The 18,829-nt window shown below is 36.3% G+C and overlaps 1 protein-coding gene across 1 annotated transcript in view; it reads left to right on the plus strand.

The window, feature by feature from the left end:
* The window catches only part of UNC13C (unc-13 homolog C), a 4,920,764-nt gene that overhangs the window by 731,880 nt on the left and 4,170,055 nt on the right, over positions 1 to 18,829 (plus strand). Inside the window, exons 2-3 of the mRNA XM_044078941.1 lie at positions 2,185 to 2,207; positions 2,875 to 2,939. Coding sequence (XP_043934876.1) covers positions 2,185 to 2,207; positions 2,875 to 2,939 — 88 coding nt within the window. The remainder of the gene's footprint in view (positions 1 to 2,184; positions 2,208 to 2,874; positions 2,940 to 18,829) is intronic.

Raw genomic sequence — 18,829 nt, forward strand, 5'->3', positions numbered from 1 at the left:
AGGTACCTCAGGCAAAGGTCGATCAAATCCACAGCAAAGTATAATCTAAAAAGAAGACCTCAATCACCATGGCAACAAGCAGCAAAAAGCAGCATAATAAAAACAAACTAAAGTAGAAATAAAACAAGAATTTTAATAACAAAAAGGTAAACCCTTTCAGGGAAGACCAGTCCCTCAGACCTTAACAAAACAAGTCTTCTTTTTGGTATATATCACCTAATAAGAGGTGTTATTAATATTTTCTTTAAAAACTTTCCAATGTATAAATCCACTAATGAAAGTAGGGAAGAACAAGTTAATTCAAATCAAATCCTCTTTATCAAAACAGATACAGCTGAAAACTTTCACAGAATACAAAATGGATTTTCTGACATTTCTATGAACAAATGTATTTGGTACTTTTCTAAAAAAAAAACTTTTTAAAACTGTTTTTTTTCTGGCTGAGCTATGCTTATTTCTTCTAATGGAAAAAAAATATGTTTTTATATGGCTTCACCGATTCATTCTTAAATGTTGTTGTTGTGTCTTTTCGGCTTTTCCCGGTTAGGGGTTGCAACAGCGGAACTCCGGTCCGCTAATCATTGGTAGTTGAGTTTTACGTGCCAAGTTACCAGCCCTGACACACAACCTTCAACAAAGGTACGCCCATTCATGCATGTCTCCACGCAGAAGACGCTCTAGCTGAGAATCGAACTGGACAGCATCTTACTGCGCGGCGACAATGCTACCATAAGATGCAAAATGTCCCTGAGAAAATTCCTGCTCTAAATAATAAGACAAACAAATGCTTAGATCTTTCCAGTCCAAAATATTTTATAGATAAACATCTACTCCAGGTGTGTGCATGCACATGTGCACATGTGTGTGTGTGCGTGTGTGTGTGTGTGTGTGTGTGTGTGTGTGTGTGTGTGTGTGTGTGTGTGTGTGTGAGCCAAGTGTGTCCTATTGTTTTAATGCTTATTATTATTCATGACAGTTGGGTAATATGTTATTTTGGGGTCTAGAATATTCTAGCAAGAACACTTCTAAAGTACAATGTTCTGCTCTGAAACATACAGGGGAGACAGAACTTAAGAGAGGCCATTCCAGGGGGTATAACCATCCCTAGAGGAAAACATGGATTTGGGCATATATTCTCAGATATAACAAATGCTTCTGCAGGGCAGGATATTTTCACAAGTACATATTCTATGAGGAACAAAGAGCTCAGTGAGATATAGGAGTTATTTTCAAAAGGAAGTGTGTGTGAGAGAATTTTGTATTTTACCATATATGGCTTGTGTGAGGCAATAACTTGGATTCACCACATATGTTTGTGTTACATATTTAGACATAAGTTTAAACTTTAAAATCAGATCAGAGTAAATCTGGAGAAGAACCTTGTCACAGAATTAGGAGTAGACATGTGAAACAAGGTAGCAAAGGAGCAGTTCATCTTTCATCATCCCTAACTTACAGAATCCAAGTGATGGCATACATGAACTCTGGGTAATGTACAACTTTTTCTAGGAAGATGGAAGAATTTTCAAGCCTGAACTCTAGATCAAGCTATGACTATTATTTCCTGAAAACATCTCTGTATCTACACATTCAAGCAGACATATCACAGAACTTTATTACCATGACCAAAAGAAATATTAACCTAAAAAGGAAAATTCCAAATGTGAATTTGCAAGAACATATTGTTTATAAAAATGAATGTGACCTTTCACTATTTTGCTTCTGCTTTGCATCTTAACCAATATGTTTTGTACTTGATTTGGTATCATGATGCTATTTGACCTTATAGTATATTTTTATTGAATTAAAACTATTTTTTAAAGAAAAATGTTTATGTTAAATTCAATACGTTTTAAAACATTAGTTTCCTATGACAATATGTACAAAATTGCTGTGATTAACACATCTAGCAGGTGGTTCTTATTTTAAGTAAGACATCAGTTTTAATTGTATGATTCTAATATACATTCCCCGCATATTAATTTTCAAAAATACTAAGGCATCACAAAACATGCCAACATTTCATTTCATATGTGTATTTTGACAGAATAGTTTTAAACATTGAATTTGTTAGGTTTATGCCTTTTCTGATGTATTTCAGTCTGAGTTTTATTACATTTTTGATTCAGTTTGTTTAAAACAGAGGTCTAACTTGTGGTCCTCCTTTCTCCAAATCTTTTCCAGATAGCAATTCTGTGGATAAACAGGTCTTTTATTATTGTTATATATTTGTGTATATCTCATTATGGATTGTGAATGTTGTGATGTCATTGTGATTGTTTCATTGTATGTGATCACCTCATTTTTAGTTGTGATACATTGCATGCTTTTATAGAGTCCCCATTTTAATGTTAAGGTTGATGTGAAATTAACATGCTGAACTTTGCAAGCAGGCCGGTGTTTTCTAACAAGCCATTGCATACGTTGTATTTTTCATACATGGGTCTGGTATTGTTCAAAGTGATGTCTTTTTATTTCTTCAAAGTGGTAAAATGCATAAACCATAGTACAATTTCATGCATTCTGTGAATAGTGCTTCTTTTTTATATCAGTCCTAATAAATAGTTTGTTATATTGCAATACTAGTCATTTTTAAACTATTTTACTCACCATGGCTTTCAGTTTTCATTTTATTTGTATTTATTCAGCAAATTATCACTTTGTTCCAGCCGAGACCCTGTTGTTTCATTGATGTTTCATATTAACCTTGTTTATAATAATGTATTTATATTCTCGCTGTAGTTAACACAACTGTTATAAGCTGCTTAGTATGGAACACTCATAATGTTTTTATGTAAGTTTTAAGAAGTACAAACTAGTTGAAATTCGGTGCCTTAATGTTGTTACACTGTTTCTTGTTCTTTTTCCCCAAAGACACGACTTGTCTGTGGAAGTGCCTTGGATTCTTCTGCTCTTTATGGGATACAGACATCTGGAGGGTAAGTAGTAGAAACTGTTACTACTTTACTGTTATCAGGTTAACTGACAGATATTACATTTTTAATTATTGTAAGAACTACTGATTTTACATTATTGTCTCTGTTTTGAACTTCTGGATTATAAGACATGCTATTATGCACAATGCCCTACAAATGTGCCTTTCCAAAGTGTACACTATGAGTCATGAAACGCAATTTGTTTATATTCTATTAAAATTAGATATGTGGCTGTCAGAATGCTATGAACCTGTAATAAAGGAGACTAAACTTTTTTGTTTGTTGTAGACATGAGAACTGATCTAATGTGCTTGAAATGTATCCACTCAATTTTTAAATTGTTCATATCTTGACTTCTCTTAATCTATCGCTGAAGTCTTTTTATATTTTATAGCCCCTTTATGTCCTTTTTAGACTGTATATAAAGTCATTTGCTATTTCTAATAACAAGTCATCTGTCATTTTGGTCAATTTGTTAACAACCTGTGTGCAGGAAAAGTAATGAATTTTCATTTACTGTCATGGTGAAAAGAATGTTTTGAGCTCCTGATGCACCGATTTATTATGGTTCTTAGTATGACACGCACATTAATAGTACATGCACTTATGTTGCACTTGGACTTTTTGGCTATCATCCCACTTTCCCCATTTCATTTGAAACAGGATGCATATGCTAACTGATTCATGCATTATGTTTATATTGTGAGTTCTATAGTATTTTGTTAAATGTGCAGTGGATTGATTTTGGAACCATGCAGTTAAAGTAGATGAGAAATTTTTGTCTCTCAGACTGTATCCTGACAACAAAGTCAGAAATGTAATTTAAAGCTGAACCAATGGGGTTGAGACATTTTACAGTGTTTCAAATGCTTAGATGTCTTTGCTGGCTGTTCCATTAGACTGGGTGAAATCAAGCACTGCTTTTAAAGTTAATGGAGTTTACACAAGCTGGATAACTTTGGTGAGTGGCAATATTGTTCTTCTACTAATGCCATTACAAACAGAAAAAAAAGTAGAGAAAATCCCCTGCAAGAGCTGATTACCACCTCCCCCCATCAGCCAATGCCTCAGCCTGAAATTTCCACCCCAGTAGATCCTTATTGTCCCCCCACAGTGAGGGTGTCCCTTCTGACAGATGCCATACTGCAAGGAGGCCCCATCTCATTGGGAAGGCTCCAAGGGCAGCCTTTAAAAACAAATGAGATGAGCTGAGCAGGTGGGTCATCATCCACCCAATAAGGAACTTTTCTGCTAGTCTAAGTGCCTGCCCCCTTCCCACATGCAGATATCATTCCTGCATGTAGACTGAGAATGAATGAGTGTCCCATCCCAGCTGCAGGGTGGATACTTCTCAGTTTCCTCTGAACATCAGATTGGTATCAATGCTTTTAATTCCTGGGCTCCACCATGGCTCACAAAGAGCTTGTCTGGCAGAGAATCCTCCACAATGACATGGATGTCCCTTTTCCATGTCACTCTGTGAGGTGGCCAAGCTGCTGATCGAACTCAGGTCATCTGGGGGCCAGTTATGGCTTTGTCTGTCCATGACACCAGAGTGATTTCAACTCTTAGTTATGAATCTGTTCCCTCACTAACTACTTGCTTTCCATGCCTCCTTCTGAAAATTACATCCTAACAGGTATTTGATGCTGTCATTAGATGTGGGTCTTCTTTTTGGGAGAAGTTCTGTCCTGAGGCATCCCACATCTACTTGTGTAGGATCCAAGAGTTAAATTCCATACCAGACAAGTAGGTGAGATGAGCTTGGTTGAGAAGCAATCGTTCATCCAGTAATGGAGTTCTTTGCTTGCCTATTGCTCTGCTCTGCCCTGCCCTGCACTATTCCTCTCCTCAGGATAGGAAAACTCCTCCTCCTTCAACCCCTCCATCAGGTGCCCCAGTCACTAACCGAATGTGGGCCATGTGGGCCATTGTCAGGGCTTTATCTTTCTACAGCACTTGGGTGACTGAAAAGTTGTGAAGAGATGAACAATGAGAAAGAACTGACCAGTTACATTGAAAGAGTGGATGTTACCCAAACCATGGGAAACATTAAGAGGCTGATCTGACTTCATGTTAAGAAGTGCTGCGATGTTAGAAGGGATTGCTAATTATTTGTTGCACTTGGTGTGGCTGTTGGTCAGACATCTTAAATGAATGGAATTTGCTTGCATCTGTAACTGAACTTTTACAGATGTAGTATTTTGCCAAGATGCTAATTAAGGCAAAGAGGTGTAAAGCTTCTACAGAAAGCCATTAAGGCCAAAGGCTACATGGTTTATGTGCAGCAGAAATTAAAATACATTCAGAGAACACACCTGAGACTGGTTGGTGTTTTGGAAGGTGAAAAGGAAGTTACTTTTTTGAACTTTGTTATAGATAAAGAAGAGTTTGGTTTGTGGGCTTTGTTAAAATAAAGATGGCACTTTGGTCTGGTTTTGCAAAGATTTTCTTGAAATATCACAACTGCTCTTAACCTAATCTGAAATAATTAAATGAGAAACCAAAGATCACATTAGTTTAGTCTTATTATGAAAAATAATGGCTGTTATGGTAGGCAGATAAAAATGTTACATTAGTTTTTGACACACACGCATGCGCACATAAATACAAGCAAAACACACACACACACACACACACACACACACACACACACACACACACACACACACGTATTGATTATTATGAAGTTTCACTAAAGCAATAAATACAGTTTGTAAAGGTGATTATGAAATGCTAGCAGTGAAAGATGCAATATAGACTGACGATTCTGAAAGTATTGAAAGTACTTTCACTGTAAGGAATATTAATGTTTCCGAGTGCAAACGATGGTAATGGAAAAATTGGACACAATCTAGTATACGTTCTGCTGCTAATTATGGGGATTGAGCAAATCTGGTTGATATGAAATGTGTGTGTGTGTGTGTGTGTGTGTGTGTGTGTGTGTGTGTGTGTGTGTGTGTGTATGTATGTACATTATGTGTGTGCGTGGGTGTGTGTTTGTATGTTGGTAGGAGTGTGTGTGTGTGTGTGTGTGTGTGTGTGTGTGTGTGTGTGTGTGTGTGTGTGTGTGTGTGTGTGTGTGTGTGTACAATGGCAGTTGCTCATTAGTATGAAAGGATGAATCCCATTATGTGAATGCTAGACAGCTGTACCCTGCCTGTTGAGTATAGTTTTTCTCTAATATGTCTGGAACATGATGGCTGTAATGCTACATGGATTTGCATTTTACTGTGTTTTATGTAAAACATTTTGAAGTAAATTAACTTCCACTGAAACATACTCATGGTTGAAATTTATCCTTAAAGTTGCAATTATTGCCAATTATTATTATTTATTCATTCAGACATTAACTTTTGGTGTTACTGAAGAAATACTTATTTTTTATTGTGTCAAAAACCAATACTTTTCTAGGTGCTGCCTTCTACTTATATGTTGATTTGATTTAATGTATGAAGATTATGCCTCCATTTTCATTTCTTTTTAATTCAATCAGACTTCATTGTAAATAAGTTCATCTTTTTTATCAGTAAAAATAGTTTGCTTGCTGTCTGTAGTTGTCTGCCTAGTATATGTGTCAGTGAGTTTTCACATAAGGTAAATAACACCCAAATGAGCTTTAAAAGAAAGGGAATATATCGACATTTCTGAAATACAAAAATGACTGTCATTGGTTATTTCTTCTATGATTGTAAGGCTAAAACACTATTAAAAGTATCGTCCATTTTCTATGAAATGTGGTAATACTATTAACAAATGATATATGCTGTATTGTATTACATTCATGCCTGCATAATATGCAAAATGTTTATTGGATTTATAGATTAGCATGCTATATAACAGTAAGAAGATGTAGGGCCAAACTTTTGCTATTTAGAATTTAATTGCATTAATATAGAAAACTATTAGTGAAGGAAAAAAGAATGAGCATGTTGTTTTGGAGTGCTAGCAGCATTATAAACACGTTATTGTATTATCGCTTAGTCATATAGTTCAGTCTGTCTCTTCCTGATCTCAAGGACGTTCACACATCAGGGCTATCTGAAAAGAACTACTTCTTTAAGTTTTTTGCAGTTTCATTTTCATTGCTCTATATACAGTTTAGACTTTGCTCTACTCCCTTATTTTTTATTTTTCTTTATTTTTGCTGGTGTCTTTAATATTTTCTAGCATTGATACACTCTCTATTTAATACTCTTTTTCTATTATATGACCAAAATATTTAAATTTGTGTTTTACTACCTGACTTTCCACTGAATATTCTTTACATATTGACAGATCTGATCTGCTTGTTGTCCACTCAGAAATGAAATGTTTCTTTTATTTCTTTTATTTCTTTTTATTTTATTTTTATTTTACATTTGTTGACCGGGCTAGTGTAGCTGGATATTATGTCCATTTTCAGTAGAGACCCGGGGAGAAAAGCTCCAGTAAGAATTACAAGGTTTATAAAGAAGTTACAATAGAAGTTTTAACAGATATTATTCTGACAGGATTTTTTTTTCATAAGATGTGCAAATTGCAAAGCTAATACAATGTTTAGACAAGACTATATATGTATAGACTAATACATAGTAATTACAAAAAATATATACATAGAAGAATTATAAATTGGTAGAGTGTATTGAAGTGTTAAGGGGAAGGTATAAGAAATAAAGGGAGAGTAGGTGAGTAAAGAAAAGAAAAGAAACAGATTAGTCTGGGTTAGTACAAGAGCATAACCAGTGTTTATTGAGGTATAGTTTTAGATTCCTTTTAAATAGTGGAAGAGAAGTCAGAGATGAGATATTAGAGGGTCGTTTATTCCATATTTTACCAACAGCATTGGAGAACAGGCAGTCACCTGATTAATTGGGTTTAGTAGTACAGATTAGGAGTTTGTTTGAAGAGCGTAGGTGTTTCAGGTTATTATAAGGTGTAATGAGGCTAGAGAGTATTGGGATTTTGCAGGGTTGGTAGAGTGTCTTGTGGGCTATTGTGAGCTGTTGAAGTACAAGGTGGTTAGGAAGTTCAAGCCAGCCTAGTTGTTTTAGGTTCAAGCAGTGATGGGTTCTGAAAGGGTAACCTGTAGCAAATCTAGCAATATTATTATAGGATGTTGTTAGTTTATTAAGGTTGTTTTTAGAGAGATTGGTGAATATGGGTGAGGCATAGAGAAGAGTCGAGATTAGGTGCATTCTGGCTATTGTGGTCCTTGCTGCTGGTGTAAGGAAGGGTTTGATTCTATATAGGGATCCAATTTTTTTGTTAACTGATTTTATTGTAGTGTTGATATGAGAATCAAAGTTGAGATTGTTGTCTATTGTTATTCCTAATAGTTTAGTGGTAGGGTCAGGAGAAATTAGAGTATTGTTATTGGAAGTGAGAGTGAAGTGTATAGGGGCGGACTTTCAGGTTGGTAAGAAGAGTAGCAGTTTAGTTTTCTTGGGGTTAAGGAGAAGGCAGTGGTGAGAGAACCATTGTTCTACAATGGAAAAAGCTTTCTGGGTAATAGTTTGGAGTTTAGTTAGAGAGGTGGCTGTACAAATTATGGTAGAATCATCTGCATATTGAATGCAGGTAGCAGTTGGCATGGCTGATTGCAGGTCATTAATATAGATGGAAAACAGAAGTAGGCCTAAGATAGAGCATTGTGGCACTCCTATGGAGATAGGAAGGTGATCTGATAGTGAATTTTTCCAGAGAACTGCCTGTTGCCGGTTTTCTAAGTAAGATGTGAACCAAGTTAAGGAAGGAGGGTCAAGCGAGAGAGAATTGAGTATATGCAGAAGAAGTTGGTGATTAACCATATCGAAAGCTTTAGACAGGTCAATGAAGATTGCAGATGATAGATTATTTTTGTTGCGGTTATAGTTGACGGTGTTTGTGAAGGAGAGCAATGCAGTGGTGGTACTGTGGGAAGGTCTGAATCCATGTTGGCAATTAGCTAGTAGGTTGTTTTGGAGAAGGTAGTTTAGTAGTTGTTTATGTATGCATTTTTCCAATATCTTTGTAATAGGGGATAGTAGTGCTATAGGGCAGTAGTTAGAAAAGTCGTTGGAGTCCCCCCTTTGTGTAGTGGGATGATATGGGATATTTTCCAGATAGTAGGAATAGTTCCCTCTTGTATAGATCTGTTTATCAGGATAGAGATGGGATAGGCGATAGCTTTAGCTCCTATTTGGAGGAACTCAGCAGGGAGTTTGTCTGCAGAGGGGGTGGTAGGTTGTAGTTTATGAAGAAGGGAGGAGATAAAGGAAGTAGGAACTGGTTGTAAATGAAATGAAGGGGGTGGAATAGCAGAGGATGTAAGCAGCTTTAATGTATTGGGAGATAGGTGAGTAGCAAGAGTTTGGATAGTATTTGTGAAGAATGAATTAAAGGCATTAGCTGTTTGTGTGGGATTATCAGGGTTACAGCCTTGGGGGTTGGGTGTGACAGATTGGCCTGGGGATAGAAGATTGTTAATACTAGTCCAGAATTTTTTAGGTTGCTTATTAGAGGTTTGTTGAAATAGAAGATAGTAGTTCTTTTTATCTGTGAATGTGTGTGTGTCTTTTTTTGTACTGTTTCTAAGTTCTCTGAAGGTTTGTCGGTCAGTTAGATTCTTAGTAGTGCGCCATTTTGCCCAGGATTTATTTCTGAGGATTATTTTTTGCCTAGTGTTGTTGGTGAGCCAGGGGGCTAGTTTGGCTTTGGTTCTAATATTACGAGTAGGTGCGTGATGGTCTAAGATGGATAAGAATGTGGCATTGAAGTACTCTACTGCTTCATTAAGAGGAATAAATTTTAGTGGGGACCAATTACATTGTTTTAGTTCTGTTTGGAAAAGTTCTGAGTTAAATTGCTTTCTTGAATGTAATGTTCTGATACTGTTTGGTAAAGTTAGGTTAGTTTTATGCCTAATGACATAAGTTAGTGAGTGGTCACTTATATCATCTGGAAGGGTACCCGATTTATAGGTTTGTTGGGGACTATTAGTAAGTATCTAGTCTAAGGTAGTTTTGTGGTTATTGATTTTATTAGTTCTGGTAGGGCTGTTAATAAGTTGTGAGAAGCCATATAGGTTTATATGGGAGGTGGGGTTTGTACTATTACATGAATTCCAGTCGATGTTTAGGTCGCCTAGGATAATTGTTTCTTGTGGGAGATTTGTGGAGAGCCAGCTAAGGATATTTTCAAGAGTGGTAACGTTATTTCCTCGGGGAAGACATAAACAAATGATATTTATAGCTTTACTTTTGTTAACCTGGAGTTTTAAGCTAGTAATTTTGACTTTATTATCTAGGGGTAGATCAGGATATATAGAGCTGATTTGTAGGTTAGATTTATACAGGATAGCAACACCTCCTCCTTTTTTGGCTGAGCGGTCTTGTCTTATGATATTATACCCAGGTGGGGTGATTTCATTGTCTTTAATGGTAGGTTTTAGCCATGTTTCAGATAAGCAGAGGATGTCAAATTGGTGGATATCTAGGAGGGCATGAACTTGAGAAATTTTGTTACAAATACTATGTATATTGAGGTGAGATTTAGAGAGTGAGTTGGTAGGTTTGGTATGTGATAGGGTACTAGTTTTATCTTGGTTGTTGTTTACTGTGGTATGGGTATGGTGTGGGCCAGGGTTGGGATGAATGTCCCCATCCAATAGTGCATGGAGGAGTATTAAATGTTTAGGCGGGAGAGGCTTAGCTAAGTAGTCAAGTAGTTTTCTAGTTTTGGGGTTGTTAAACTTGATGTGTACTAGTCTATGGTATTTAGCTAGTAAGTAGTTGGGTTTGTAAATTAGATTTAGTGATGTTGTGGAGAAAGGTAATATAGGTGTAGAGGTGTGTAAGGAGGGAAATATAGGGGAGCAGTAGATAGTTTGTTCATATGAAGTTAAGAGATAGGTAGTGACTAGAGGAGGTAGAAGTGTGGTCCAGATCAATAATTGGAGTTGTGAAGGGGTTAATAATGTATGCATATTTAAAGGTAAGGGTGAAGAGAGAGGAATTGCGGGATTAGATTCTAGAATAAATGAGAATCAGTAGTCTGACTGTATGAGGTAGAGGAGGAATTAAGTTAGGTAATGAGTGGGTGTGGTGTGATAAGAAAGGGGAAAAAAGTGTAAATGATCAGGTTTGTTTGATTGGTTTAGTTGTGGTGGGGGTGTATCTACTAGAGGGTTAAATGTAGGAGTAGTGGGGGTGGGTGAGAATTGGGGGTAGGGTAGGGGAGCGGAGTGAGCCCGCAGGGCAAACGGAGTGGGTTGAGCCAAGAGAGGAGAGTGTGGAGGAAGACAATCAGTGAAGTGAGAGAAATCCAAAAGATGAGTCTAAAAGTGGGAGACTGTAGAAGAAAGTTCAGAGGGCAGTGGGAAGAAAGCCGGGATAATTAGAGGAGAAGAAACAGAATAAGGATACCTTATGACTGAAGGAAAGTAGGTAAATAAGTGAGTGTGAGGAAACTGGGAGTGAGTGAAGGAGGTAAGGATACAGAAATAGGGAAGGGAGTGCAATACAGAAAGCTAAGATTAAGATGCCATCTAGTGGGCAGTCACGTAATAGCAATGGAAAGGTCCCTTACTAGTTATGTCAGGCTATGGGGGACGTGAGGAAGAACCAGAGTATGTAGGATGGAGGATAGGGAGAGGTATGGATTATTTAAAAGAAAGAAAAGAAGTGAAAGCCTGAGGGGGGGTTGGCTGCTGGCTGCTGGCTATCCTACCTGAGAAGCTTGCCTATCCTAGGCAAGTCAAAACAAATAGTTGGAATTTGTATCTGTCAGTATCAATACATACTTTCACTGTCTTTACAAAGGAAAGAGTCTCTCTGGGAGGTGTTTAAGTTAACTCTTTAGTTTGCACTACTATTCAGAGTCATCCGACTGTGTAAATGCAGGTGTTTGGCCTAGGGACAGACTGGAACACAGAGCTGGTAATATATATAGAGAGAGAAAAAGGTAGTAAGGCAGACAATCCAAAATTAGAGAGCAGGTAAAAAGTTTGCACAAACACAGTTACATGTGTAACCTCAGAACATACAACACATTTTAGTTTTATCAAACTTCTATGACTACAAAAGTGTCTCTTTTGCCACCACAGTTCAAGAAATATGAATTTTCCAGTATACATCCTCATTTATAGTCCATCTCTTAATGTTATGTGTTATTACCAAAAAAAACATGGCATTGTTTATACACACATATATTCAGACTGTGAAATTCTTTGCTTGGTAATGTCATATCCAGATTTGCCCAAGCTTTTTTCCAAAGAAGCAATCATGTTTTAATATACTGGCTAAAATCCTTATCAGTAAGAATCTGCCACCTACTTCTATTTCCTCTCCATATATTTGCAGAAAATTGGTATGGTCTGATGACATTACCGTAGTTTTCTTACCTGCCTTTCATCTTTCTCTTCCATTTTCAATGGTTTCTTTGACTCCACCTGACTTTTGTCTATTAGAATGGCAACACCTACCTAGGTGAGATTAGTAATATCTCTCAGCAGTTTGAATACCAATGTCTGATTCTTTTAACCATAAATTTCATATGATGTAGTTATCATATAATTTATATAAGAAGAGTGAAAATATGCAGTTTTATTGCATTCTCCATTTCTCTAAGGACTAGTCACTAATATATATGATCCATACACTCAAAGGCATTACAGTAATTTGGACTTCCCTTGCTATATCTCTTATCCAGCCAATTATTTCAATATGATCACTAGTAGCTATGCCTCTTCGCAAATGACCTTCTATATCTGGCGGTCCATGGTCTATATAATGCTGGAGTATAGTTTTCTGGAACTTACACATTACCTTACAATGCAATAACAGCAACCACAGTAGAGTAGCAACCCAAATAAATCCAAGAAAACACTGTGACCAGCTGGACCAAGTACTTGGTTAAAATTCACATTTTAATAACATTTTGGAATTCCAAAAACTCATAAAGGATTGGACAATCTTGTTTTTAGGCTTATTGTATCTGGACAAGGTTCAAAAACTTATCCCTTTGGGGTATGTGTGGATAAAAGGTTAAAGCATGTAATAAACAATGTTCCACACCTATTAAAAGATTCATGGGATTTTCTCAGTAGAATTAAGGACAATTTATGGGAAAAAGACATCACTTTCTTAACTATTGCTGTAGTTGATTTGTTCACATGTATACCTATGTATGAAGGAATAGAAATGTTTATTGACTATACACGTAGAAATACTGATTTTTCAGATGACAAAATTAATCTGATTTCAGATTTCATGGGGTTGGTGTTAGATTACAACTATCTACTCTTTGAAGGGGAGTACTTCAAACAGATTAGGGGAGTTGTTATAGGAGCCTCCTGTGCTCCTATATATACCAATCTTGTGCTTTGAAATGGGAACACAGAAAAATATTCAACAGTGAGTATTACAAATTTGCAAAAACATATGTAAGATTTTTGGATGACATTTTTATTTTATAGGTAGGAACAGAGAGGGACATCCAAAAATGTATAAACTATTTAAATACAGAGTAGTTTTTTGAGATTTACTCACTCGTGTAGTAAGGTAGGAATAAATTATTTAGATACATACATTCAAAGCACAGATAATGGTTTCAAATCTAATGTGTATAGAAAACCCACATTCAGTAATTCCTACCTATTGTTTTCCAGCAGCCACCCATTCCCACAGAAAAAAAAGTATTGTTAAAGGGCAATTTGTTAGGGTTGCCTGAATGATATCTGGAGTAGAAGACGTGAAGACAGAATTGAGAAAGGTGGCAGAGATGTTTTATGAAAGAGGCTATCTAAGAAAGATGGTGGAAGCTTGATTAAGTTACGTAGAGATGCAGTGGGGTAAGTTATATAATCCGCTATTAGACATCGAATTACATGAGAAAGAACCCCTGAGGGAGGAAAAAACACTTTGAAAAAGCCATGGTAGTGCCTTATGGTGAAAAGGCCAATCAAGTGAAAAAAATTGTAGAAAATAACTGGAACATTTTAAAATGTAATTCCAGTTTATATTCCCCTCTAGGACCAAAACCATTATTTGTATTTAGAACTGGAATTAATATAAACTTTTGGAATTAAAGAGGTTCACTATGGTGGTAAAATGAACATAAAAGGTACAAGTAAGTGTGGCAGATGTTCACAATGTAAATACCTAGCAGAGGTCAAAGAAATAATTTTGGATAATGCACTTAGGTCTAAAGTGTTTTTTGGGAATGGGAATTGTCAAACGACAGGGTTCGTTTACCTAGCAAAGTGTAAAACCTGTCCTGCCTACTATGTAGGAAAAACTGAGAGATGTTTAAGAGACAGAGTTTATGAACACCAATATCAAATTTCTACAAATAACTATAATAATACTTTATACAAACATTCCTTGGTATGTCCAAACTTTTTGAAAATTTCCTTTGGAATATTAGAATGTGTGGCTCACAACCAAAGAGGTAGAGATTATAGATCTTCAACAGAAGAAAGGGAATTGATATGGGAAATTAAGCTATATGCTATGGAAAAAACAGGTCTGAATGAAAATATATCTCTGAAACCTATATTAAATAAAAAAGCCATAATTTGAAGTAATATTTAATTGTCTTTGAACAACATAAAACTGTTGTTTTCATGTACACTTATTATGTTCACAAGTTTGTCAGTTCATAATTTTTAAATGTTTTTACATAGGAAGATTACTTTTTGATGCAGTTACCTTTAAAAATCAGAAGTTATTCTACTGGATAAGTAATTAACTACATGCTTATTTAAGTGTACTGGTGTAATGTAATCATAGGTTCTGATGAAGTCCCAGTCTATGGGGATGAAAGCGCTCAGTCTGTGGTTTGTGTTTTAAGAGAAGTTTTATTAAAACATGAATTTTAATCAAGTACTTCGTCCAGCTGGTCACAGTGTTTTCTTGTATTTATTTCCATTATCTTGCAATGCTACACTGTATATAGTCACTACTACCATCTACCTAAAAAGATCAGGGAACATTGCTAGTATGTGAAGCAAGTGCAATCGTTCAATGGTTTGAACACTGTTTAGCTTTGCCATTTTTGGGGTTATAGATGTAATTTGACTTGATTTCAATTCAGTTGCCACTGCTGTATTTTCCAACATCGCTGGAAAAGTATAAGCAACACTATGACAGCATGATTATACATTTAAAAAATACTCTATAATTCTTTCATTTCCTGCTGTCTTTATCAGCAAGGTCTTTAAAGGCTCATTTGACTTCATTTTCCACCATATTTGGTTGTAAATCAGACAATGTGCTACCATGTATATCTATGATACTAAAGATCATCTTTAACAGTTTCTTCTATACATTTCTGTCACCCTTTCTTAAAATCTTCTGCTTCTTCCAGGTAAACCCTACCCTTATCTACTTATTATGCCCATTAGAGCTGCTGAGGGGAGATGAGGATAATCTTGGGAAGAGGTTAGTGTCATTCACCCTCCCGCCCAAATGAATGGGCTAATCGGATGCAGGTAGAGGAACCATTATGTGAGGTCCTGCGGACATCAAGAAAAAAAATAAAATGATAAGTTGGAGTATGCAGTGCTGGGTTATGGAATTGTTAATATTAAGATGATTGGAAAATGATAGTTGAAAAATGATTGCTAGGGTAATTATGAAATATAAGAATCTCTTATATATGATGCATCCAAATTGGTCAAGTACATACAATCGTTACACTGAAAGAAAAATCATAATTGAAACGTTATATGTTGAAGTCTGTGGATAATTATTTTTTTATGAAGATTGTATGAAAAAAGATAGGTTTAATTTATGAAGCAGTAAGCAGAATAAAGTGGAAGAGTATTTCTTGGAAGTTAGGAGACATGTAAGATGGTCCTGTTGTGATATACATGCTTGGTGTTCTGTTCACTTCATATAGTCTGAGATGACCTACTAGCCACAACTCTGAGCTGAGATACCAGATGACTAGAGGCTTCTGAGCTTCTCAAAAACCATAAGTTGTCTATTTTTTTTTTGCTTGATTATACTGTTTACTACATATTTTATTGGGTCCTGCTTATTTAATACTGTATTTTAATACTGTAAACTAAACTGTACTGTTTGTCCTACATTCGTCTTACTGTGCCTGTTAGATTGTATTTTATTGCTGTTTTCATTCTTTGCAAAGATTTTCTTTGCAGTTTTCAGTGTTTACAAAGTAATTGTTGCTACTTTTCACTGTTTGCAAATCATCTATTCTGTCTGTTCTGTTTTTCTGCCAAACAGTGATATAGATAACTGATCTGTTTGCTGTTTAAAACATTTTTAGTGTCTCTTTGCTGTTTTCTGCTGTTTAAAACATTTTTGTGTGTCACTGCTATTTTTACAACTCTTTGAAACATTCTATTGTTTCCACATAAATTAATTTAGCTATTAGTTGTAGCATAGTCCAGATACAGGTTTGCTGCATGTGAGTCTGTTTGTAGTGGCTGTTGTATTCTGAGCACAGTTTCCAAGCCATCTTTGATTGGAAGGAGCCCTTCCTTGTGAGAGAAGTCTGCTGATTGGAACATGTCTGGTGACGGGGGATTGTTCTAGGGCTTGGAGTAAGCACCATCATTGGTCTTTTGAGGTTTTTTTAAGTTCTTTTTTTTAAGTTTTTAGCTTCTGGTATTTAAGTCCCACATTTGAGTGGTTTCTGCTTCTTTGTGCATTGCACAACACCGCGCACTGCCATGCAATTGTGTGCCGGACAGATAATTTTGACAATTTATCCCTTAGATACAGCTGTAGTACATTACTGGTCCTCATCTTTAGTACATCTCTGGTCTAAGAAGTATTGCTAGTGAGCTGTGACCTATTAAACCACCAGCCAAAATCCCCATCAGAAATACCCATCTACAGAGCACCTCCTAGATCAGTCCTGAAAGCACCCCCTTTGTGATAACAGTTGTTTAAATGTATGCATTGTGGACAGTTGGACTACCCTTGTTTTCCTGCCAGCCTTGTTGACTTGGGTCTCCGGAGGCATAGTAGCAACCAGCTCATGTACAATGACAACCTATACTAATAACTCACTCTAGTACAGAGTCGAGATATGTAACTATTCCAATAATCTTGAATCCCTGCTCTCTTGCACTCAAAACAGTAACACTAAAGACATTGTCAATTCACCCACCTCTTCTCATTCACATAGTACCACTACTCATACACATAGTACATATCCAACACATAAATCAACATACTTAAAGGTTCACTCAAAAAACTTACCAAAACACCAGAGACTTCCAACAGAAAAAACTGCTACAACTAACACAGCTCCCAATCACCCAAGATACATAGCAATGCCAGTGTCTCACTTACCAACTCCTTAAGGCATAATGCTCAAAAAACAAATTTTCTTATAATTGGAGGCTCCATAGTGAGACACATGGATGTCCCACTTACCAAGTTAGATAAGGGGAAAGTCATGGTCAGCTGCCGCTCTGGTGCCAGGAGTCATCAGATCAAGCATGCACTCTGGTATCATAGCAGCAAGTTCCATTATGACTCTGTCATAGCTCATGATGGAATGAATGACCTGCAATGTACCTCCCTGGACTATATGAAGAAAGACATGATTGGAGTCTGTGAATATGTGTCCCAGGCAGGTATGTCCCTAGCTTTGAACAGCATATTACCCTCATCTCGAATGATATGACAATATAAACAAAAAAATGATCAGATTCAATAATTGACTTAGCTTTTGTTGTCATTCAAATGGGATCCAGTTTCTGTCAGTTTGGATGGCATGGTCGAAAAAACCTCTCAGCTCTTCCAGAGATGGTTTGCACCTGGCATCACTAGGCTTTCGGATGCTAGCAAAGGCTCTTGTCTCCCCCATAGTGCAGACTTGTTTTTACATGCAAAGATTGCAAGCCCAATAAGAAAATGGGTGTGCTGCACCAATCTTAATAGAAAATTTTTAAGACTACTTGGAACATTATTTTCACCTCTGAAACTAAAGCTGGGCATAATATTAAGGGGTTGTTGGAATCAAGTCAAAGTTTTTGACCAGCTGTGTGTAGACCTCAAATGAGGAAATGTAGGGCTTACAAGTTTTGCAAGTTTATCGATGACAGACCATACATTATAGTAGCACATTATGATAGGGTTATTGACTGTTTAGGATGGATTGATTGTAACAGTAAAATGATTATATATTCAGCATCCAGTATGACATGTCAAGCATTCCACATAGGTAATCATGTTAGGAACTTGTCAAGAACAGGCTTTCATATAATGAGAGGGGAGGTGATCTTGAAAGCTTTTTAGAATACAAAGAAGGTCTTTCACAGTTAAGAATAAATGCCACGATAAAACCTAGATTAAATGAGCAAATCTCTATATATGCAGTTTTAAAACTTTGTGCCAGTGTATGTTAAATAGTTTACTCTGTTTTATAATACCAACTTTTAATAATTTAAATTTTCCAGATATTTAATTTTCGTTTCATGTTTATTTAAATATTCATGATGTGACGTATTTTATTTTGATTGGTAGCTGCTGTGATGTCACTAACAGGAAGGATTATTTAAATGGATTTGTACCATTGTTATTTTAACTCTGAAGAAGCCTTGCTGTGACTCAGTGTCATTAAAGCTTTCTGGAATTATTTAGGCTGCCTTGTTCCTTTACTAAAGCCAGTTTACATTTTTTTTTTTTATTTAGTGTTTGGAGTGTTTCTGCATTGTGTTACAGTGACAGACCATTCCAAAGTAAAGAGCTAGGAATGCTGAATTTCTTAGTGCTGTAGGTAAGGGTGCAAATCTGAACTATAATATCTGAGGTTGGGAGTTCTATTCATTTCACATTCGGGACTTAGCCTGACAATATAAACAATGTCACAAAAATGAACAAGTATCTGTGTTACAAGTAGAATATTCTGCACACGTATCTCAACCTGCAGATGTTAGGAACAAAGGCTCTTGA

This window comes from Protopterus annectens, chromosome 7.part1, assembly GCF_019279795.1.
Source record: "Protopterus annectens isolate FY-2018-M chromosome 7.part1, PAN1.0, whole genome shotgun sequence".
Classification (NCBI taxonomy): domain Eukaryota; kingdom Metazoa; phylum Chordata; order Ceratodontiformes; family Protopteridae; genus Protopterus; species Protopterus annectens.